Below are 15,384 nucleotides of genomic sequence, written 5' to 3'. Positions count from 1 at the left end.
ATAATTGTGAGATTCACCAAAGTTGAAATGAAGGAAAAAAAGTTAAGGGCAGCCAGAGAGAAAGGTCAGGTTACCCACAAAGGGAAGCACATCAGATGAACAGCGGATCTCTCAGCAGAAACTCTACAGCCAGAAGAGAGTGGGGCAAATATTCGACATTCTTAAAGAAAAGAATTTTCAACTCAGAATTTCATATCCAGCCAAACTAAGCTTCATAAGTGAAGGAGAAATAAAGTCCTTTACAGGCAAACAAATGCTGAAGAGAGTTTGTCCCCACCAGGCCTGCCTTACAAGAGCTCTTGAAGGAAGCACTAAACATGGAAAGGAACAATTGGTACCAGCCACTGCAAAAACATGCCAAAATGTAAAGACCATTGATGCTAGGAAGAAACTGCATCAACTAATGAGCAAAGTAACCAGCTAACATCATAATGACAGGATCAAATTAAAACATAACAATATTAAGCTTAAATGTAATGGGCTAAATGCTCTAATTAAAAGACAAAGACTGAAAAAGTGGATAAAGAGTTAAGACCCATCAGTGTGCTGTATTCAGGAGACCCATCTCTTGTGCAGAGACACACATAGGCTCAAAATAACGGGATGGAGGAAGATCTATTAAGCAAATGGAAAACAAACAGAAAAAGCAGGGGTTGCAATCCTAGTCTCTGATAAAAGAGACTTTAAACCAACAAAGGTCAAAAGAGACAAAGAAGGCCATTATATAATGGTAAAAGGATCAATTCAACAAGAAGAGCTAACTATCCTAAATATATATGCACCCAATACAGGAGCATCCAGATTCATAAAGCAAGCACTTAGAGACTTGCAGAGAGACTTAGACTCCAACACAATAATAATGGGCAACTTTAACACCACACTGTCAACATTAGACAGATCCACGAGGCAGAAAGTTAACAAAGATATCCAGGAATTGAACTCATCTCTGCAGCAAGCAGACCTAATGGGCATCTACAGAACTCTCCGCCCCAAATCAACAGAATATATATTCTTCTCAGCACCACATCGCACTTATTCCAAAATTGACCACATTGTTGGAAGTAAAGCACCCCTCAGCAAATATGAAAGAACAGAAATTATAACAAACAGTCTCTCAGACCACAGTGCAATCAAACTAGAACTCAGGATTAAGAAACTCACTCAAAACTGCTCAACTACATGGAAACTGAACAACCTGCTCCTGAATGACTACTGGGTACATAACGAAATGAAGGCAGAAATAGAGATGTTCTTTGATACCAATGAGAACAAAGACACAACATACCATAATATCTGGGACACATTTAAAGCAGTGTGTAGAGGGAAATTTATAGCACTAAACACCCACAAGAGAAAGCAGGAAATATCTAAAATTGATACCCTAACATCACAATTAAAAGAACTAGAGAAGCAAGAGCAAACATATTCAAAAGCTTGCAGAAGGCAAGAAATAACTAAGATCAGAGCAGAACTGAAGGAGATAGAGACACAAAAAACCCTTAAAAAAATCAATGAATCCAGGAGCTGGTTTTTTGAAAAGATCAACAACATTGATAGACTGCTAGCAAGACTAATAAAGAAGCAAGGAGAGAAGAATCAAATAGACGCAATAAAAAATGATAAAGGGGATATCACCACCAACCCCACAGAAATACAAACTACCGTCACAGAATACTACAAATACCTCTACGCAAATAAACTAGAAAATCCAGAAGAAATGGATAAATTCCTGGACACATACATCCTCCCAAGACTAAACCAGGAAGAAGTTGAATCCCTGAATAGACCAATAACAGGCTCTGAAATTGAGGCAATAATTAATAGCCTACCAACCATAAAAAATCCAAGACCAGTTGGATTCACAGCCGATTTCTACCAGAGGTACAAAGAGGAGCTGGTATCATTCCTTCTGAATCTATTCTAATCAACAGAAAAAGAAGGAATCCTACCTAACTCATTTTATTAGGCCAACATCATCCTGATACCAAAGCCTGGCAGAGACACAACAAAAAAAGAGAATTTTAGACCAATATCCCTGATGAACATCAATGCAAAATTCCTCAATAAAATACTGGCAAACTGGATCTAGCAGCAAATCAAAAAGCTTATCCACCACGATCAAGTTGGTTTCATCACTGGAATGCAAGGCTGGTTCAACATACACAAATCAATAAACGTAATCCAGCATATAAACAGAATCAAAGACAAAAACCACACAAGTATCTCAATAGATGCAGAAAAGGCCTTTGACAAAATTCAACAGCCCTTCATGCTAAAAACTCTCAATAAAATAGGTATTGATGGGATGTATCTCAAAATAATAAGAGCTATTTATAACAAACCCACAGCCAATATCATACTGAATGGGCAAAAACTGAAATCATTCCCTTTGAAAACTGGCACAAGACAGGGATGCCCTCTGTGTTCACTCCTTTTCAACATAGTGCTGGAAGTTCTGGCCAAGGCAATCAGGCAAGAGAAAGAAATAAAGGGTATTCAATTAGGAAAAGAGGAAGTCAAATTTTCCCTGTTTGCTGATGACATGATTGTATATTTAGAAAACCCCATCATCTCAGTCCAAAATCTCCTTAAGCTGATAAGCAACTTCAGCAAAGTCTCAGGATATAAAATCAATGTGCAAAAATCACAAGCATTCTTATACACCAATAATAGACAAACAGAGAGCCAAATCATGAGTGAACTGCCATTCACAATTGCTTCAAAGAGAATATGTAGGAATCCAACTTACAAGGAATGTGAAGGACCTCTTCAAGGAGAACTACAAACCACTGCCCAATGAAATAAAAGAGGACACAAACAAATGGAAGAGCATTCCATGCTTATGGGTAGGAAGAATCCAGATCGTGAAAATGGCCATACTGCCCAAGGTAATTTATAGATTCAATGCCATCCCCATCAAGCTACCAATGACTTTCTTCACAGAATTGGAAAAAACTACTTTAAATTTCATATGGAACCAAAAAAGAGCCCTCATTGCCAAGACAATCCTAAGCCAAAAGAACAAAGCTGGAGGTATCACACTACCTGACTTCAAACTATACTACAAGGCTACAGTAACCAAAACAGCATGGTACAGAACAGAGCCCTCAGACATAATACCACACATCTACAACCATCTGATATTTGACAAACCTGATAAAACCAAGAAATGGGGAAAAGATTCCCTATTTAATAAATGGTACTGGGAAAACTGGCTAGCCATATGTAGAAAGCTGAAACTGGATCCCTTCCTTATGCCTTTTACAAAAATTAATTCAAGATGGATTAAAGACTTAAATGTTAAACCTAAAACCATAAAAACCCTAGAAGGAAACCTAGGCAATACCATTCAGGACATAGGCATGGGCAAGGACTTCATGACTAAAACACCAAAAGCAATGGCAACAAAAGCCAAAATTCACAAATGGAATCTAATTAAACTAAAGAGCTTCTGCACAGCAAAAGAAACTACCATCACAGTGTAACAGGCAACCTACAGAATGGGAGAAAAATTTTACAATCTACCCATCTGACAAAGGGCTAATATTCAGAATCTACAAAGAACTTAAACAAATTTACAAGAATAAAACAAACAACCCCATCAAAAAGTGGGCAAAGGATATGAACAGATACTTCTCAAAAGAAGACATTTATGCAGGCAACAGATACATGAAAAAATGCTCATCATCACTGGCCATCAGAGAAATGCAAATCAGAACCACAATGAGATACCATCTCACACCAGTTAGCATGGTGATCTTTAAAGTCAGGAAACAACAGGTGCTGAAGGGGATGTAGAGAAATAGGAACACTTTTACACTGTTGGTGGGACTGTCAACTAGTTTGACCATTGTGGAAGACAGTGTGAGGATTCCTCAAGGATCTAGAATTAGAAATACCATTTGACTCAGCTATCCCATTACTGGGTATATACCCAAAGGATTATAAATCATGCTGCTATAAAGACACATGCACACATGTTTATTGTGGCACTATTCACAATAGCAAAGACTTGAAACCAACCCAAATGTCCATCAGTGATAGACTGGATTAAGAAAACATGGCACATATACACGGAATACTACGCAACCATAAAAGAGGATGAGTTCATATCCTTTGTATGGACATGGATGAAGCTGGAAACCATCATTCTGAGCAAACTATCACAAGGACAGAAAACCAAACACCACATGTTCTCACTCATAGGTGGGAACTGAACAATGAGAGTACTTTGACACAGGGTGGGGAACATCACACACCGTGGCCTGTCATGGGGTGGGGGACGGGACGAAGGATAGCATTAGGAGATATACCTAATGTAAATGACGAGTTAATGGGTGCAGCACACCAACATGGCACATGTATACATATGTAACAAACCTGAATGTTGTGCACATGTACCCTAGAACTTAAAGTATAATAATAAAAAAGAAAGATATGAGAGGATGTTTTGAAGAAAAGCATTCCAAAACTCCTTGTTTGATTGGAAGAAGGGGAAGGATATCAATGTATTTTATACTTGAAGAAATTATATCTGTATGTTAACATTTTATGGTTAGCCACCAAAAGAACAGAAGTAATCTGCCTTCCCAGTTAGTGTCAGTGGGGAGGGTAGCCATGGTAACAAATACAAACGTTTTCCACAAATTTCTATTTCTTTTGTTCCTCAAATGCCAGTTTCCAATGTTCTCACAGTTTTGATTACATCTCTACAGTCAATATTGGTTGAATCTGTATACCCTTCTTAAAGGCTAGATAGAGCCTAATAGTGTATTTTATATTCCAGGACTATATAACCAATTTAGAGAGAAATTAGCGCCTCTTCGGTAGCCCTCCCAATGAAATATACTGATTTTTAAAAGTTTTAGTCATTGTTTTGTAACATTTTTCCATATTAAAAAACAAAAAGGATAAGAAATACAAACTATTTTGAAAAACAGAACTTATTTATTTAGTTAGTTAGTTTTGAGATGGAGTCTCACTTTGTCCAGGCTGGAGTGCAGTGGTGCAATGCCGGCTCACTGGAAGCTCCACCTCCCAGGTTCACACCATTCTCCTGCCTCAGTCTCCTGAGTAGCCGGGACTACAGGCACCCGCCACCATGCCCGGCTAATTTTTTTTTTTTTTTTTTGTATTTTTAGTAGAGATGGGGTTTCGCCGTGTTAGCCAGGATGGTCTCAATCTCCTGACCTCATGAGCCTTCCAAAGTGTTGGGATTACAGGCGTGAGCTACTGCGCCCGGCCCAAAAACAGAACTTTTTTAAAACACATAGAACATTTTTAAACCTGCCCAAACAATCTCAAAGCAATCCTTTTCCCTCAAAATACTTTATTGAGCTTATATTTTTTTCTATATGGCATATAGAAAGGTGCCTAAAATTTCTAGCTCATAGAACTATTGTAAAGGGAATATCCATGTAGTCACCATATAATTAACTGAAATAGAGAAATAATGATACTGAGTCTCCACTTGCCAGCCTCCAAGATAAGAATCAGCTACTGACCTGATTTTTGAGATTATCAACATAACCATTTGTATATACATATCAAACTATGATTTACTTTAATCTGTTTTTAAACAACATACAAATGGAAGTCCATTGCTAAATGGCATCCTTTCAAAATTTCATTTTCTATTTGATGCTAAAGTATAAAATTTATAATTTTGAATTTTAATATTAATGCTTACATCTAGTAACATTGTAAATTTTCTTATTATTGCAAATACTATATCCATACACTTTAAAATTTTTTCTAGATACACTATGTAATCTACTTTTAAGAACACTTATTTCTTTTTTTTCAAGTTTTCCAATGCTTATACTTATTACTACTTTTCTTTTTATGTACTGTGCTGGATAGTATCCCTGGTACAACACTGACTATGTCACTAGTTTTCATTGATTCTATGCTAGTCTTTTTTATGCTGAAAACTTCCTAAAACAAAGAGTGTGTGTATTTATTAATCTCTATATTGACATAAGCACTATGAAAACTCAATAAATATTTGTTGAAAGAGTAAAACTATTAATTTTAATTTTAAATGTTTTGCACGACAAGAACAACATTGTAAAGAAATCTGATGATTCAGCTAGGAATATGTTCCACTGAAAGAAACAGAAAACCTAACAAAGGTGGCTTACACAATATGGATGTTGTTTATTATATCATTCAACAAGAAAATGAAAGATAAGTATCTGTTGGCATTGGTTCAGCAGCAGAAGGATGGTAGGTCAGATATATCTGCTATTTTTATGGCCTTTCCCTTATGGTCACAAGATGACTACTGCAGCTCTGGGCATGACATCCTAGTGTAATCAAAGCAGGAAGAAACAGAGAAGGGGCAGCTAAGTCTGTCCTTTTGTGAGAAAGGCAGATACTTTCCTAGATGTAACCAAAACTGACTTCACCTTAGTTTTCATTGACAGAAACTAGCAATTTATCTCAGGGATCAATTAAGTGTGGGGGCAAAACACATGACCGTTGAAATTAATTTCAACTTATCACCTGAGACAGGTCTCACTGCTGCTTCCCGTGGTACTCTTATCAAGATAGACAGGCTAGCAGATGTAAGTGCCCGCCACATGTGATACACAGTTTTTCCTACTGCTTTCTTAATTTCATCCTTAGAGAATACAATTAGAAATAAGCTGCTGTTACTGCTAACCAAAGATCTCCTCCAATGTTTTAATAATTTTACACATGAACTAGGAGATATTCCATTAAAGCCTTTGTTAGGAAATCTGTTTAAACAACAGTATAAAAGGGATGATTTTGAGATAGAATTTTAGTGACATCTCCAGTTCTAGTTACATGATATTGGTTAAGCTTCTGAAAAAATCAAACAAATCCACAAACTTTCCTGATATGAATCTAATCTCGTTAATTTTCCTTTTCATTTAATCAACAAATATCAGCCAGTCTGTATAAGCCCACTGGAAGGTCTCTTAATTCAGTAGTAGTCTTACCTCAGGTATGCTCCATACATGAAGAACAATCCCATCATTAGTCCATTTAAAATAAAGATTACACCAACATAAAAGCAAGCAGGATCTCCCAATCCTTTGAAAAGATACAGATAATCAGTGTTTAATGAATATATGACTCTAAAGCAACTGGGCATAATTATCTCAGTGCTTTGCAATCAAGAGCTCATGAATCTGCTGAAAGCATTTGCTTTCCAGGTTGCTGCTGTGTTTAATTCTTTGCCCTTATAAGAGTTCGTGTGTGTGTGTATGCAGACACATATATATGTGTGTGTATATACGTGTGTGTGTATATATACACATACACATATGTAAGCTCACTCTCAATGAGGTATTATATAGTTACACTTATACCTTACACTTTTTATAATTGCATTTGTACTTTCCTCTAAGGAATTACTATTATACTGTAATGATTTGTTGGGGATTCACATTTATTTAGCTGATGCTGCTAGTGTTCAGTGTCTGGAACTGTCTGTAGAACCACTTAATGAATACAAAATAAAAACCATTGCATTATCTTTATCTTTTGCTAGGCTGTAGGAAGAGTTAAGATATGGTTTTGACTTCAGGGTACAGCTTTAGTCTATATGAAATGATCCAGTCATTTGATCCATCATTATGTATAGCTAGAATCTTAGTATATTCCATATAGAGGAGTGTGCATGTGTGTGGCAATATGTACTTTACAATCATCCCACATTTTTCTCAGAACAAGTTTATGATATTAGCTGGCATAAAAATACTTTTCTTATGGTCAAGAAAACAGAACATAAGATATTCAACTTGTCAAAGGTTATTTCACTTTAACTGGCTGGAGCCAAGGTCTGAAGGCTCGCCTTCTGATTCCCCCTGCCTCTCTGATCACTCCTTTCAGTCAGTTCCAGTAACTTCTCTTGTTTTATTTACCACTCTTTAATATTGGACCACATTAGGCTCTGTCAAATGCCCCCTTCATTTCTCCATCTGCACATTCTCCATAAAGAAATTCTTCCACATCCATGGCTCCAATGATCTATATACAGATGACTCCAACTCTATATTTAATCCAGAACTTTCTCCTTATTCTCATACCCAGGTAGCCACTTGATATCCACACTCTGAGTTCTCTCAAGTACCTCAAATTAATGCATACACAATGTAACATAACAAAACAAACCCGCTGCTGTTCAAATGCTTCTTACCATTCAAAGGAGCTCAGTTACTGAAGCTAGAAACCCAACTGTGTTTCACATGATTCTTCACTCACCTTCCCCTCCCTTACCAAACAATTACCAAGTCTCGTCCATGCTACTTCCAAAATCTCTCTCACACCCAGGCATTTCCACATTATCTTTCCTGCAGTCACTTGCTGAGAATATAATAGTCTCCTGCCTGGCCTCCCTGAACCTACTTTTGTCCCTTTTCTAATATTCTTTCCATACCATTGACAAAATAATGTTTTAAAATGAAAATCTGTTAAAATTCTTCAATGGATAAAGTAAAAAAACCTTCGCCAGTGCACGCCTTTCATGATCTGATCCTTCTTTATATTCCCAGCATCATTTCATATCATTTTTCTTCTCCATTGCTTCCAGGAATTCTAGCCTTCTTTCAATTCTCTCTTGCTTCAGGATATTTGAATATGTTATTCCCTATTCTTAAAATACCCTCTCTTACTCCTAATGTCTGGAACCTTATTTTCTTATTTGTAATATCCATCACAGTTGTAACTGCTAACAGCCCCCTTACAGCATAAACTCGATGAGGGCCAGCCTCCACGTTTAGCTGGTTCATCTCTGTGTCCCAAGTGCCAAACACGAACATATCACTTATCAGGAATGTAACTAACACCATACTTAGGGGATCATTTTCACCACTCAGACATTGTCACACCTTCCAGCTGACTGAATCATTGCAAAGTCTCTCATTTTACAAGGCATTTTCTCCAATCCTTTACATTGCACACAAAAAAGTATAATTGCCCCTCACACATCCTCATCAATTCTATTTTTACTGAGGGAATCAGCAAAAAATGCAAGGAAAATAGATTTAGTTTATATTCCAAGAGTTGAAAGTTGTTACAAACAAGTCTAAAAATTCATTCATAAAATATAGTAAGTCATGTTGTTAAAAATTTGAAGAAATAAAGAAAAAACAACAGTGTTAGTGTTATGAAAAGAGATACATGTGGGTCTGAACAACAGTCTCAAGGGACAGCACCATACTTGAATTGTAAAAGTGCTGAAATGCAAACATCTTAAATGGAAGTGACCACTATGTATCCTGAAAAGCTGTTAGATGATTCCAAAAGTGGTTCTTTGACAAATAAATAGGAATAAATAAATAATAAATAATAAAATAAATAGGAAGAGTTTTATTAATACTAATGGACTATGAACATATATAAAAAAGTAATATTTCTAAATCTATTATTACATATCTGATTTTTAAATATGTATGCATAAATTTATACATTAGCTATTACAAATAGATATTTGACTAATCTATCCTCAAAATTTATATATTGAAGCTACCCCAAAAAACATCTTTCTGTATCTCACATTCTGAAATAGAAGACTGACTTATAGTCAAGATTGCCTTACAATGGGATATGTTAATACTCAAATTCCAAAATTTGTACTCAAATTTGTAAGTACACAGCCTTCTCAGAAAACTACTTTAAAATGGAAAATACTCATTGAGGTGAGTCAGTTCTAATTTTTTTAAATCAACAACAGTATTTTACAATAATTCTTAAAAGTGAATCATAATATTATTAAATGTTTATGAATGTTTACAAATGACAGCATTTTTGGAAGAAACATGCCTTCACAGCTTTGAACTTCATTAAGAGGTTCTATTCTGGTGACATTCCAGCAGGTCTTAGTTTCTAGTCCAAATAAATTCATTATTCCCATGAATGTGCGATACCAGGAGGCTATGACTACCTTAAAAAAGATAAAAACAAAGAGATAATGAAGGAAAATACATTCTCTTCATAATAATAATCTTTTCAAAATATGATTTTGTGGTGGTTGCCTTAGACATTATAAACTCTGACAAATTCATTTAGATCATTTCACTTGGGAATCAGTCACTTCAAAATTATACATCATGCTTCTATATAGAAAGATATTATATATGTGGTAACCAATTCTGTAATATACATAATAATAACTGTAAGTCAATATCAAAGTATATAATTAAAATATGGTGATTAATAGAAAAATACAAAGATTTACAGAAACATTTCATAATTCACTTCATTTAGAACCTTGAATTTATTTCTTCATAAACTGTAAAATATATTATAAAAACTGGAACAGAATGGAATAATAGCTCCTGTGCCCATTACAATTTTAACCAAGCAGAAGATTTAATTGACCAGTTCTTTCCAATCTGCAAGCTATTTTTAAAACTTCAAAGACAAAGGAAAAATAACAAGAGAAAAAAATTCCAACAGAATGTTCATGTCTCAGAGGTCTTTTAAAAATAACATTATACATTGTGGAAAACTAACATGAGATCACTGGGGGAAAAAGTCAAAAAATAAAGAGTTGAAAAGAGAAAGTAAGCAACTCTTAGAGCTAACCATTTTTAATATTTTGGTGATTGGCCAGTCGCGGTGGCTCATGCCTGTAATCCCAGCACTTTGGGAGGCCAAGGCGGGCGGATCACAAGGTCAGGAGTTCGAGACCAGCCTGGCCAACGTGGTGAAATCAAATGTCTACTAAAAATACAAAAATTAGCTGTGCGTGGTGGTGGGCATCTGCAATGCCAGCTACTCGGGAGGCTGAGGCAGGAGAATCACTTGAAATCGGAAGGCACAGGCTGCAGTGAGCCAAGATCACACCACTGCACTCCAGCCTGGGTGACAAGACCGAAACTTCATCTCAAAAAAAAAAAAAAAAGAAAAGAAAAAAGTTGGTGATTATCTTTCCAGTCCTCCCCCTAGGCATTTAAAACATGAAATTAGAGTTACTCAATACTACCTAATGAGATCACATTATCAATGTTAATGTAATATACATCACTAAACATCATAAACATCTTTCCACGTCTCACAAGTGTAGATTTATTATGCAGCTTGATATAGTAGGAAAAGCATAGCTTTGATATCAGAATTGAACTCAAATTCTGACTCTACAAGTTATAGTTTCTACGGTCTCAAGTAATCCTTCAACAGCTGTCAATCACTTCATCTCTCAAATGAGTTTAATAATAACTATTCTACAAGAGAAGTGAGATAAGAGCTCACATATAGTCATATGTGTCCTAAGTATAGTGCTGACATATAGTATGCAGTGAATGCTTTTTACCTTTTTAAAACATTCTGTTCTAAACTTACATTTTTATTTGTAAATGAGAAATTTATCTCCTGTGAACACAATAAGTATGAACATAAAATTCAACATTGCAGTACTACGTAGTGTTGGAGTAAATCTAGATCCTCTCAATTTTTTATCTCTGTGATATGAAAAGACTGGGAACAAGTCCTGTTCTTCATAATGCCCTCAAGTTTTAAAAACAACTGAACTACATTATAATTACTTTTGACATTTTTGATAATGTCAAAGAAGAAATTGAAAACTGTGCTTACTAATTATTCAATAAATATTGTTGAATAAGTAAAAAAGAAAGTTGTCACTGAGACCATACCAAAATTAATGAAACAAGAAATAGAGAATTTTACTGTATAATTAAGATTCAGGTATAACCAAAAATTAAAAATACTAAGTATCAAACACTGAGAGAAATGGGGCTATTGTAATAAGTTAAACCCTCATTTTATATATACAGAGAAAGTCAACATTAACTGAAATTGAAGATACAGGAAATAGGTTTTTGCATTCAGGTTTTTGCATTTACATTAGAGTTATGAAGATAGCCATTAGAGTAAATAAAAACAGAAGAGTGCCTCCAAAGAGTAAGCAGGGATGCAGAGAAAGTTGGTACAGAAAACTGCGGCTTTAATCTTAGGCAGATCTATATTATCCAATTGTTACTATTACAAATTACATTAAACACTTATAGAAATCAAAATCTGAGAAATTTTCCAAGTACCTGGAAATTAAGCAACATGATTTTATTTTGTTATTTGTGTGTGTGTGTGTTTCTAGAAGATTTTTAAAAATTATTATTATTTTTAAGTTCCGGGATACATGTGCAGGATGTGCAGGTTTGTTACATAGGTAAACGTGTGCCATGGTGGTTTGCTGCGCCTGTTGACCCATCATCTAAGTATTAAGCCCAGCATGCATTTGCTCTTTTCCCTGATGCTTTCCCCTGCCCTGCCCTTCGCCTACAAGCCCCAGTGAGTGTTGTTCCCCTCCCTGTGTCCATAATAACACAATTTTAAACTGCTGATGGATCAAAGAAGAAATCACATGAGAAATTAGAAAATAATTTGAACTGAATGAAAATGAAAATACAATATATAAATATTTAAGTAATACAAATGTTTGCTATTGGGAAGACGGAGTGGATGTACTTTTCCTGATTACTCCCTTGAAGTACAACTGAAAACCCTTTGAGTTATATACAAATCAAACATAAGAAGACTCTGAAAAGTAGAGAGAAGACAGACTTGAGACCCAAAGTACAACACGGTTATGAGTTCCATGGGCTCTCTCTGTGCCTCATTTTCTCAGATTTGGAGTTAAAGATGCTGGCAATCCAGAAACGCCAATGGGCACTACTATGGTTTGAATGTGTCCCATCCAAAATTCAGGTGTTGAAACTTAATGGCCAAAGTGATAGTATTAAGAGATGGGACCTGTAAGAGGTGATTAGGCCATGAGGACTCCCCCCTCATGAGTGAGATTAAAGCTCTCTTGCTCTCCTACTGCCAGCCATGTGAGGACACAGGGTTCCTCTCCTTCAGAAGATGCCACATCAAGGCACCATCTTGGAAGCGGAGAGCAGCCCTCACCAGACACCAAAACTGCTGGCGCCTTGATCTTGGACTTCCTTGGACTCCAGAATTCTTAGACTCCAGAATTGTGAGATATAAATTTCTATTCTTTATAAATTACCTAATCTCAGATACTTTGTTCAAACAACACAAAACAGACTAAGACAAATATACAAAAAGTACCAAAAAAGTCAAAAGAAAAAAAAAAAAAGTGGTTCCACCCCTACCATATAAACAAAGGCCAAGTGGGGAAGTTAGATTTCCACCTTCCCTGGGCCTATTCTTTTTCTTTTCTTTTCTTTTTAAATTTTTTTTTAGATGGAGTCTCACTCTTTTCAGTTAGACTTGAGTGCAGTGGTGCAATCTTGGCTCACTGCAACCTCTTCCTCCTGGGTTCAAGCCAATTCTCCTGCCTCAGCTTCCCAAGTAGCTGGGATTACAAGTGCCTGCCACCACACCTGGCTAATTTTTATATCTTTTGTAGAGACAGGGTTTCACCATGTTGGCCAGGCTAGTCTCAAACTCCTGACCTCAGGTGATGCTGAAAGCAACAAGATGGTACCTTCCCCCTTTTCCCCTTCCTTTGCTTGAGTGATGCCAGAGATATCCAGTTAAAATAGCAGGTTTAAATAAAATCCAGTCTCATAATACTCAAAATGTCTAGGTTTCAAGTGAAAATGACTCATCAAGAACCAGAAAGGTGTCAAACTGAATGAGAAAATAAATGGATTCCAATACTGAGATGAAAGAAATATTAGCATTATCAAGGATTTTAAAGCAACAGTCATAAATATACTCTAATGAGCATGCTTAAAACAAATGGAAAAATTGAAAAACTTGCCAGAGAAATAGAAAGTCTCAGCAAAAAAAAATCAATCAATCAATCAATATTAAGAACATCTCTCAAAACCACACAATTACATGGAAATTAAACAACCTGCCCCAAATGACTTTTTGAGTCAACAAAGAAATTAAGAAATTTAATTTAAGAAATTAAATTCAAGAAATTCTTTGAAACTAATGAAAATAAAGATACAACATACCAGGATCGCTGGAACACAGTTAAAACAGTATTAAGAGGAAAGTTTACAGAGCTAAATGCTGACTTCAAAAAGTTAGAAAGATCTCAAATTAACAACCTAACATCACACCTAGAGGAATCAAAAAAGTAAGTGCAAACCAACCCAAAATCTAGCAGAAGATAAGAAATAACAAAATCAGAGATGAATTGAATGAAATTGAGACAAAAAACACCATACAAACGATCAACAAAACCATGAGTTGATTCTTTGAAAGAACAAATAAGTTTAATAGACCACTAGCTAGACTAATAAAGAGAAAGAGAGAGAAGACCCAAATAAACACAATCAGAAATGACAAAGGAGATATTACCATTGACCCCATAGAAAAGCAAAAAACTCTGAGAGACTATTATGAACAACTCTATGGACACAAACTGGGAAACCTAGAAGAAATAGCTGAATTCCTGGAAATACATAACCTGCAAAGATCGAACCAAGAAGAAATGAAAACCCTGAATAGATCAATAACAAGTTCCAAGACTGAATCACCAATAAAAAGCCTACCAGCCAGAAAAAGCCCTGGAACAGATGACTTCACAACCAAATTCTACCAGACATATAAGGAGAGTGGATACCAATCATACTGAAACTATTCCAAAAAATTGAGGAGGGATTCCTCCCTTACTCATTCTATAAGACCAGCATCATTCTGGTGCCAAAACATGGCAGAGCCACAATGTGAAAAAGAAAACTTCAGGCCAATATATCTGATGAATATGGATGCAAAATCCTCAACAAAATACTAGCATACTGAATCCATCAGCACATCAAAAAGCTAATCCACCACGATCAAGTAGGCTTTATTCCCAGGATGAAAGGTTGGTTCAACATAGGCAAATCAATAAATATGATTGATCACATAAAAGAACTAAAAAAAACCCCCACATGATTATTGAAATAGATGTAGAAAAGGCTTTTGATAAAATTCAACATCCTTTCATTTTAAAAACCTTCAACAAAGTAGGCATTGAAGGAACATACCTCAAAATTAGAAGAGCCATCTATGACAAACTCATAGCCAATACCATACTGAACAGGCAAAAGCTAGAAGCATTTGCCTTGAGAACTGGAACAACAAAAGGATATTCACTTTCCCCATTGCTATTCAACATAGTAGTGGAGGTCCCAGCCAGAGCAACCAGGCAAGAGAAAGAAAGAAAATAAATCCATATAGGAAGATAGTAATTCACACTATCTTTTTTCAAAACACTATAATTTTATACCTAGAAAGCCCCATAGTCTCTAATTAAAAGCTCCTAGATATGTCTTTTAAAAACTTTAGCAAACTTTCCAGATGTAAAATCAATGTACCAAAGTCAGTGGTATTTCTATGCACCAACAACGTCCAAGCTGGGAGCCAAATCAAGAATGCAATCTCATTCACAATAGCCACAGAAAAGTAATAAAAAACTTGTAAAAG

The 15,384-nt window shown here is 35.7% G+C and overlaps 1 protein-coding gene across 1 annotated transcript in view; it reads right to left on the bottom strand.

Annotated features, from left to right (window-relative positions):
* The window catches only part of LOC103226234 (probable C-mannosyltransferase DPY19L2), a 124,120-nt gene that overhangs the window by 83,846 nt on the left and 24,890 nt on the right, over positions 1–15,384 (bottom strand). Inside the window, exons 5-6 of the mRNA XM_073008968.1 lie at positions 9,796–9,916; positions 6,969–7,062 (exon numbers count right to left, since the gene is read on the bottom strand). Coding sequence (XP_072865069.1) covers positions 6,969–7,062; positions 9,796–9,916 — 215 coding nt within the window. The remainder of the gene's footprint in view (positions 1–6,968; positions 7,063–9,795; positions 9,917–15,384) is intronic.

This window comes from Chlorocebus sabaeus, chromosome 21 (assembly GCF_047675955.1).
Source record: "Chlorocebus sabaeus isolate Y175 chromosome 21, mChlSab1.0.hap1, whole genome shotgun sequence".
Classification (NCBI taxonomy): Eukaryota; Metazoa; Chordata; class Mammalia; order Primates; family Cercopithecidae; genus Chlorocebus; species Chlorocebus sabaeus.
The sequence above is the reverse complement of the archived record's forward strand: the minus strand, read 5'-3'. Positions and strand labels throughout refer to the sequence as shown.